Source organism: Poecilia latipinna, unplaced genomic scaffold, assembly GCF_001443285.1.
Source record: "Poecilia latipinna isolate Pla-1442-1.1 unplaced genomic scaffold, P_latipinna-1.0 Scaffold46, whole genome shotgun sequence".
Taxonomy (NCBI): domain Eukaryota; kingdom Metazoa; phylum Chordata; class Actinopteri; order Cyprinodontiformes; family Poeciliidae; genus Poecilia; species Poecilia latipinna.
In genome coordinates, this window is record NW_015112662.1 from 634,291 (window position 1) to 644,226 (window position 9,936).

The 9,936-nt window shown below is 40.7% G+C and overlaps 1 protein-coding gene across 9 annotated transcripts in view; it reads left to right on the forward strand.

The window, feature by feature from the left end:
* The window catches only part of sox5 (SRY-box transcription factor 5), a 105,172-nt gene extending 99,900 nt beyond the window's left edge, over positions 1-5,272 (forward strand). For 8 of the 9 annotated variants that reach the window (XM_015049871.1, XM_015049878.1, XM_015049850.1 and 5 more), the window contains 3 exons: positions 727-900; positions 2,586-2,802; positions 4,380-5,272. In XM_015049871.1, the coding sequence (XP_014905357.1) occupies positions 727-900; positions 2,586-2,802; positions 4,380-4,677 (689 nt within the window). In that variant the 3' untranslated portion in view covers positions 4,678-5,272. The remainder of the gene's footprint in view (positions 1-726; positions 901-2,585; positions 2,803-4,379) is intronic. The other variant, XM_015049901.1, reaches the window with a different exon arrangement.
* The last annotated feature ends 4,664 nt before the right edge of the window (positions 5,273-9,936 follow it).

A 9,936-nucleotide genomic window follows, 5' to 3' on the forward strand; every position in this document is an offset into this window, starting at 1 on the left:
TTTATTTTTTTGCTTTTTTTCGATTTTTTTTTTTGTATCTTGCTCCCCCCCCCCCCCCCCCCGAGTAAAAAAATATGATCTAAGTCCCATTTCTTTTTGCTACCCTTTAAATTTTAAAGATAAGGAAACATTCAATTTAAAAAAGGTTATGCTTTTTGATATTTTAATATTTGTACATAACAGTTCCTTTATATGCATTTGATTAATAATAATCTGCAAAATTGAACGTTTGACAAAAGTGTATTTATTGCTATTTCATAATTGTTTACTGTATTAAGTTTTTATGGAGTAAAGAACTTTGAACATAAATGTCTAGAGTCTGAAACTCTGCTGAGACGTTGGTTTGTGGTTTAAGATCGAGGTGAGAAAATTGACCAGCATTACAAACTCTGAATTAACAGTCCATTTTAAATGGATGACATCAGAAAAGTAAAAACTTGTCGCCTTTTGGTCTTTCAGCAGAAAAACAATCAAGAATAAGTTTATATCCAATTTTATAAGTGAAATAATCTGCTAGTGGAACAAGTACTTTTGTAAGTTAGTACACTTGAAATAAGACAAAACTAAGATATTTATATTAAATTATATTATAACAAGACCAAAAATACTTGGTAACATTTTGTATTTTTTGAAGCGTGTGCTTCAACCTTTGCACAAAAGTTGATCTACATTTCTCATTTTACATTGCATAACTATTGTCTCTTCCTAACTGGTTTCCCTCCTCAGGATCCCCCAGCGTGTCCGACTCCAGAATATTTCGGGAAACGCGTGGCAGGAACAACAACGAGCCGCACATTAAGCGGCCGATGAACGCCTTCATGGTTTGGGCCAAGGACGAGAGGCGGAAGATCCTCCAGGCCTTCCCAGACATGCACAACTCCAACATCAGCAAGATCCTCGGTAAACTACTGCCCTTCAGCAGCTCACGGCGCTCGGCGCGTCCTTATCATATAACCCATCTCTCTGTCTCAAACACACACACACACACACACATTGCAAACTAATGCTGCTTTCTTACCACGGCAGCATTGTGTAAGCGGGCGTTAATGAAAGGCTGGGGGAGAGCACAACCACGACAAATGATGATATAATTCATTATGCATTAAACAAGCAGCGCAAGGCCGCCTGACATTTCCCCCAGACCGCCGGGATCGGCCCTGACATTTTAAAGAGCTCCTAAGCGTTTTATAACACAGGGAAATCTGGTTTTAATAAGCCTCCACGCTCTCAATTGCTAACAGATCGCAGAACACAGAGAGAGGGAGAAGAGAGAGAGGGGGAGAGAACAGCCGTGCGCTGACAGCTTTTACCCATTAAACATACAGTAGTCAAGTGCAAATTCAGACCAGATATGAAGCACACACACACAGGAGAAGACAGGCACAAGATTTTCCACCCACCCACACAGACATACAGTACAGATCTGTGAGCAGCAAGCGAGCTGAGAGATGACAGCAGGTTAAGTGAAGTCCTCATTAGTTGAGATGAGTACCTGTCGTCCCAGCGGTGCTCCTCATTAACCCTCTTTTGCTCTCTTTTGCGTTCTCGTTCCGGGTGCCACTTCCAGCACCACACTGTGTGTGTGTGTGTGCGCGCTCATCCTCACATGTATCAGTTTAAACTGTTTGCTGAGCGTCCTACACCACACATCAGTCAGAGCAGCCGATCAGCACGCAGACGGTCATGTTTTCAAAGAAATGTCAGGACTAGTAGTAATCAGTGACTGCGCTGAAAGATGGGTCTGGACAATAAAACATTGCATGATTAATATTAATAGATAGTACATCTGACAGAATATTCAATAATTTCACTGAACTCCAATCCAGAATCTCACAGCATTCTGGGGGATGTAGGCACAGGAAGAACTTTAGCTGCTCAACATGGCATCAACTAAGGCTACATTCACACTGCAGCCTGAGGTCCCCTGAATCAGATTTTTTTTTTCTTTTTACCTTTTATGACCTCTCTCTCATCTTTTCATGACAGTCTGAACAACACAGATCTAGTTTTTACAGATTTGACCCGGGCTACTTGGACACGTGGTTCTAAATCCAACATCTATCCGACCTTTTCCAACGTGACCTGCATGTCAGTGATGCACAATAAAAGTCACTATTCTGCATCCTGATGCGCAGAAGTGGGAAGAAAAACAATAACCATGGATGACAACAATGAGGATTAATATTGTTAAAGTGCAATAAATAAATCGCAAAATATGCTCCACCATTACTTCCATAAACACTGAGCACGCTTGCATTATTACACCCTCTCCTGGACATGCAGGACACTTCTATATTGCTTGCAGTTCACACATCAAGTCGCATGTAATTGGAAATGTGAACATCCGCACAGAAAAAATGAGTATTAAACACCTGTAGTGTGAACGTAGCCCAACTCACTCACCCTTCGGTTACTTAGCAACACCCTGTTGAGTAACTTACGCAGCCGCAGTTTCAGCTTTACCACCACGCCTCATAACTGCTTTAAAAAAAATAAAAATAAGGGTCACGCTACCATATATCATGTTAGGTTTTTCAGCCATATTGCCCAGCCCTACCTAACAACTGTTTTCCGTCTGTCTCCAGGCTCGAGGTGGAAAGCCATGACCAACCTGGAGAAGCAGCCTTACTACGAGGAGCAGGCTCGCCTCAGCAAGCAGCACCTGGAGAAATACCCGGACTACAAGTACAAGCCGCGGCCCAAACGCACCTGCCTGGTGGACGGCAAGAAGCTGCGCATCGGCGAGTACAAGGCCATCATGAGGTCCCGCAGGCAGGAGATGAGACAATACTTCAGCGTAGGGTGAGGGACTGGGTAGTTCTAGGTCCAGGAGGATTTTGTTTGTTTTGCAAATAAAAAGATCAGAATTTATAGGATTTTTTTTTCATCATTCTATTTCTGTTTTAAATGCAGAGACTGAATGTAAATTAGCTTTTCCTCCCTCTTCTTTTAGTTTTTATGTAAATATCATAGTTACTAATAAGGATTTTGACAAATGAGATGCACTAAAATTGGCTGGTGACCCATCAGACGTGTTTCAGCTTAACCAGCCTGTGGGACCTTTTTCAGATCATTAACACTTAAACTTTACCAGTCTGCCATAACAACACTCTTCAGTACAGAAGTTAATACAGAGAGAAAAATTCACTATCGGTGACGTGTTCAAAAAGGAAGGTGCTTTGTCACAGAACGTCGAGTAAAAATATTTCAATGTTTACAGCAAACCTGAAATCATAATTTGGTGAATAAACTCTGGTGCATCTCTACTTTTAATTTACGTGTACTATTCTCATTTTTGGATGTTCCTGTAATTGTTTTTTTTTTTTTTTAAACAAACCAAGATAATGCAAGTAGCTCAGTTTGTACTAAATACCCAAAATTTAGGCCTGGGTCAGCAATGTTTTACCTACAGGTACAATAACATGCAATAAAACTACCTCACTTTCATCATATTCACAATCAAATTAAAGCTAAATTGTGTAAAAGGACCCTTTATTTGTAATGGGATACATTTTATTTTTCCAAATCATAGTTTGTGCTGAAAAACAGTGGAAGTTTCTCTTTAACGAGTAAGTAAAGTTAATAGCTAGCTGCTTGGTAATGAACAACAGGCAGAGAAGGACTACAGCACTGAAATACACCAAGTCAAACTGGAATTAAAAGAAGTTTAAGCTATTTTTCCGACAGTAACCTTTTAAGACTCTATATACTCTGTATGGTGGTAATCAGGGAAATGTTTCCAACATGGTTTGGTTTAAAAGGAGCAAACCTTTTAAACCAAAGTAGAGGGTGAATTGTTACCTACACAGTTACAAAGTCACATGCATACATCCACTAGATAGTTCTTCGTGGGTCAGGCTCAACTTTGATAAGAAATGCTTGTATTTTCATATTGCAAAAATATAATTGAACACCCAAAACGTCTTATTCTGCAAGAAAGAAAGACTGCTTCAGTTGTTAAGCAGAGCTAACAAATGCCTCGTTTCCATTGAGTGGTACGGTTCGGTAGGCTATTTTCTTTTTGTCTATTATAAAAGGGGCCCATACCACCGACTCGTACCGCACTGTTCCTGGACCCCATTCAGGTGTAGGCCCATTGGATAGTTGTATGGTACGGTAAGAGTGGAACTACTGGCACCTCTCAACACAGTATTGATTAGGGAACAGAAAAACGTCATTCTTGTGCGTCTAATTTGTCGTCGCACTCGTCTGACTCAACGTTAGGTGTTTGGGTTCAACCCTGCCTGCCCAGTTGAAGTCCAATTGGCGGTGGAAATCGTTCTGTTGAGCACAGTGGAAACGAGGCAAAGGTTTCACCTTACTGACTACAGCATATTTCTGACGTTACTCCTAACTTTCCTTTCTCTTTGTGCACACAGGCAGCAGGGCCAGCTGCCCTTATCCTCTGCAGGCATGGTCTACCCAGGTGCCCTTTCAATGGCAGGGATGCCCTCCCCCCAGATGCCCTCAGAGCACTCAAGTATGTCCAGCAGCCCAGAGCCCAACGCCAACCACCACCAGAACCCCCACATGCCCGGACTGAAGGGGGACGAGCCACGAATCAAGGAGGAGGAGCTGCGGCTAGACGACAGCAACGGTGACGTGTACGATGATTTTGACTATGAGGACGAAGAGGCTGACTACGCCAGCGACAACGACAACCATATCCCCCATTAAGGCGGCACCGGTCACTGCCGGTGGCACTCTAAAGATTCTAAACACATCAGTCAGGAAGAGGAGTTTGTATTTCGCCAATCACCTCAAGTTTAAAAGATAAAAACACCTCCTATCCCCTCATCTCCTGACTAACACGGACTCTTTGGGCAGAGCCAGCTCCCCTCCCCCTCCCACTGGAGTCCTGATACCAGCATCTGATCAATCAACGGAAGCACAGGACCTGTCACTCACACTGACTGTTACACATGCTGGAGTCTGGGAGGAAGCCAGTTTAAAGCTCACTGAGGAATATTCAAGTACTACTGCGAGAGTGTGATGCCACAAGTGAGAAGACGTTTATAAAAATCAACCCTTTCCAGTCCGATCCGGAGGAAAAGGAGACATTTTAAAACTGAAAAACTAAAACAGCGGACCTGTCAAAGGCTAATAGATGACACTTTAGGATGGTGGACCTGTTTATTATCAAGAGACACTTTTAAGAAACAGCTTTTTTTGTTCTTTGGTTCTATAATATTCTCACTCAGGTACACGGTGCCAATAAGTGGCTTGTGAATGTGATTTGTTGTTTTTTGTGCTACAAGTTTGAATAATAATAGAAAAAAAGAGACTTCTTTTTTTCCCCTCCCTTTTGTTGTAAAGCACCTGAAAGACGTCAGACCTTTATTTTTAACTGAATCCTCAGCCTAGCGGTGTGCTATCGGTGCCTCCATCCGCCTCTCTCCCTCTCTCCCCCCTCCGCTCAGGGGGAGGAGACAGGGGGGAACCGATCGAAGGGGGCGGAGGGGGTGTCCCGGAGTGGAATCGAAAGCACTGTGTTTGTGAGACAATCCACAAGTTTTCTTCTCACTCCGTCCCTCCTATCTCCATCTCGATATCGTGTAAGGCAAAAAAAAAGAGAAAAAAAAAAAAAGGTTAAAAAATCAGCACGACTTCGCCTGAAACATCCGACAGGTGGGCGTCGGTGTGTGTTGCTTACAGCACTTTTGTTTTTGGTTTAGAGCAACAACAAAAAAAAAAGGAGCTAAAACAAAATCTTGAAGGATAAGAAACTTGTTCTGCTGCTGTTAATGCGCTGTAACACACACACTCTCGCTCTCACACACACACACACACACACACAGAGAAAGCTATTGTTGTGTCTAAGTGTTTTCTGCTCCCTCCAATCAACGTCGTCCTGCTGTAAGCCAGTGGGTGGAGCCGGAGTGCAGTCAGTGTTTCTGTATTTTATTATTATTTTTCTTTAAAACTGCCTCTAGTCTAATATTATTATTATTATTATTATTAACCATAATTAAGAGGATGGTCAGCGTTTCCTGAGTTAAGTAAGTTATGTACAGTATAATTTATTTTTCTCCTTATCAGGTTTTTGTGACCGTATGAAACGGTCGCTGAAACATTATTCTATTTAGCTGGTAGGATTTAGATTTAAGCAGAAGTTGTCCTTTTACCTTGCTTTGTTTTTGTTTGTTTGTCTTTCTTTTCCCCTCCTAAATCTGTTTTGACTTGTATTAACCCCTGCGGACGGATGTGTGGCGCAGTTAAGACAGCGAGCTCCTCTAAAGACGCTGAAGACTTTTTTTATTTTTATTTTATGTCCATGCCCATTTCTACGAAGCACTCAGACTCTCCGCAGTCAGAGATAAACATTAAGATTTTTTATTATTATTGTTATAATTTTATTTGTAATGATTATCACCATGTACAATGTGAAGGTTTCCTTTTTTTTTGTTTCCTTTGAGAATGATTTGAAGGATTTCTGTGAACAAAGACCTGACCCCGTTTACTAGCTGAGCCGCCTCGCCGAGCCGCAGTGAAACATCTGCTGGGATCCTCACATCCACAGCCCCGCCCAGAAGTTTACATACTCTTGATCGGCATGAATGTCATTTGATAACACATTTTAACATTTTTTTTTATTTTAAGCTGGACTGATTTAAAAAAAAAACATGAATTTTTAAAAAAGGAATTGGTTGTATAAAACAAGAGTCAGAATTGTTTTAAACATCCTGCTAAACACATCTTAGCAAGTTGTACTTGAACTCCACACTTTTCCAAGCCATGACATTGTATTTTCATAATTCTGTCTGAAAATTGACCACCCAGTTTGCATGAACACTGCAGCATAGTCCTTATATTATAAAGAGGGCTAAAATTGGGAGTGGTCAGTAAAAATTCTAGCCTGCTTTGACTATTCTGAAACCAGTTTTGTTTATAATTGGCTGCTTCCAACAGGATAATTAATTTTTGCAACCATTTAGCAGAACCAGTGACATCAAAACATTTGTACAACATGATGAGACTGTAACCATGTGTAGTAATTGGTGCAGTTTTCTTAATTTTACAAGCATCACCTCGATTCCTAAAATCAATCTTGACTTGAAGAAATTTAAGGCCTTGCTATAGCACTTCAACCATTGTGGTTTCTGAGTTCCAGAAAACTGACCAATTTCTCCTCATTCAACGAATCGTTGGACGTTAAGACACAGTTGGGCGTCCCAGACAACTGGAGTACAACAGCCCACCATAAGGTGTCTGGATTGGCCCCGACATTATGCATAATCAAACCTTTGATTTCGGACTGCATCAATATGATAAATGTTCTCAAAGGGGCTGGAAAGAGGCTTATGTATTGACAAAACTATCAGTTAAAATGTAATAATTTTTTACATCTTTTCAAACTGATGTAATTTGGTCCTATACAAAGGAAAACTGATTTGAGTCAACTGATAAAATAGCACACAGCTTATCTTAAAGTTCAGTTTATGTGGGTCTATTTTTTTTATTTACTCTAAGAGTTATAGATATTTAATTCATCACTTAATCTCCCTTATTTGACATTCATGCTGAGTAGTGTATTCAAAAGTCTGACTGGCACCGTCTTCACGCACAAACAATCACTAAAACACACGCCTACAATATAAAGAGATTATTCAAACTAAACAAATCCTATGCTGTTTTTTTTTATTTTTTAAACCCTGTACATATCTAGCATGTTTTTGTAATAGCAGTGATTTTCTTTCATTCAATCGTCATCATTATAATAGAGCGGTGTTTACTCTGACCCAGCAGGAGCGTTTCACAGTGTCGGCATGCGAGGCGGCCCGGCGGTATCTCTAACCTCCCTCATCAGGAGCCCTTTGCTTTGTTTGAGCTCCACGCGACGCTACAGGAGCCATGACTACTCTTCAGGTGTGACGTCGCTTAGTGATTCCCCCCCAACCCCTATTTTTTTTTTTTTTCTTTAAATCGCTATATAAATGTTCCACATAAAGCGCTTCTGGGTCTTAATTATGCTGTAAAGTCACCCCTGTTATCACCACACTGTTGCTGGAGAGAGGAATCAGGAGAGCGTGTGGGGCATTAAAGACATCAATCATCCCTGCTGGCAAGGTCTGTCCCCATAACAAGACAATGAAAATATTATTTAAGACAATCAGTCACGAGTGGAGCTCACAACAAAGTAAGAATTATTACAAGTAAACAAAAAACTATCTTACCATCTCAGCTTTAAAAAAAATTAAGAAAGATAATTATGTAAATATAACATAGAGTTATAGATTTATATTTTGTTCATAACAGTGTAATATAAGTTGTATATTTCTTTTTTTTTGTTTGTTTGTTTTCTCTCCCTACTGTCTCTTTTATTGATGTTTATTCATGCCACAGAAAAGTGGAGTCGCAGTACTCTCACAAAAAAAATGAAAAAAATATCAAAGAAATAAAGAAAAACAGGAGAAAAAAAATCCGTGGGCTGCCACCACCATCTGTTCTAAGTTCACTTTTTTTTCAGTATTACTGCCAGACAAGGCTCTAATAAAGACAGCAATGTGTTGAGTAAAACTTGTGCTGGTCCTGCTCATTTTTTCCCGCCACTAACTTTCATATTGACACACGTTTTTTTCATACACCAATAAAAGTGTGGTGTCGATAAATACCTGGACGCAGAGTGACAGGTACTTCCAAAAGCAGTTAGAAATGTCTTTCTCGCATCTTATTTTAATATTATGATGTGAGTCATCACAGCAAAGTTGAATGATTTAGAACCATAAGTCCACCTTCTTGCCCCTCCAATCAGAGGGAAGAAGATGATGAAGAATCACAGCCTGTTAGCAACCAGATAACCCAATTAAGCACAACAAGGGACACTTTCCTGTAAAAAAAAAAAAAAAAAAAAAAGAAAAAAACATGTTGGCTGCTGTCACCTGTTTTAAAAAAAAACGCAAATGTATAATTGATGCTTGCTTATGGATGTTGAGAATGTTCGTGCCTCCATTTTCCGGGGTTAAAAACACCAAACCCCACTCAGCGTGCCCATTAAAATGCTGTCCCCCATCTGTGTCCATATGTTCTGCAATCAACCCCCACAGCCCTGGCCGACGCGCGGCGCATAAAAACAAGCTAAATGCACTCAGAGGGCAGGATTTTATGTGCTTTGTAAATTACCATAACTTCACAGACACACGCTCCCCCGTCCCAAAAAAAAAAAACGCCTTTTGATGCAATAAAAAGGAAAGATGGGGGCAGATTCAAAACTCGCGGAATAATACGGTAAGTGAAGGATTCGGTTTGTCTGGGCGACGTGAATTTTTCAGAGGTGGCCTGAAGGCAAAAAACCTGAGAAAGAGAAAAGGTTTGTGTGTGTGAATAGCTGAGGAGCAGAAAAAGAGTTTGGATTTTTATTTTATTGTCAGCAGTATGGGAATGCTGAAGGTAGCAAACTGAGGTTAGCCTCCGATTAAATCACACACACACACACCCTAAGGTGGGCTGGAGGTGGGCAATTCAGAGCAAAGAGGGAAAAAAACTATCAAAAGGCAAAATTATTTTCATCAGCACCGTTGCCTTGAACTTTTCCTGCTTGTGCAAACTGCTCCGAACAGGGAAAATCTGCGAGCGGTGTGCTCTGAGAGCGGCCGCTCTGCCTGCATCGGCTCGGTGAAACATGCCGTGGATTGCCCCCCCGCCCCCACCTCTTTCAACCGTGGGTGTTTGGAAATTGAGTGAAAACGATGTCACATTAATGATTTAAAGTCGGTAATAGGATGTGCTGTGACGCTGAGCCGCCAGCTAAACTGAGTTTAAGGCTGCAGCGTTAATGTATTCATGAGGAGGAGGATTATACAGAGACAAGAGCAGCTTGAGCTGAGTGCAGCACACTAGCCAAGGCCTCCCTCACTTTATTTTTTTCATATATATATATATATATATATATATATATATATATATATATATATATATATATATATATATAAAATATAT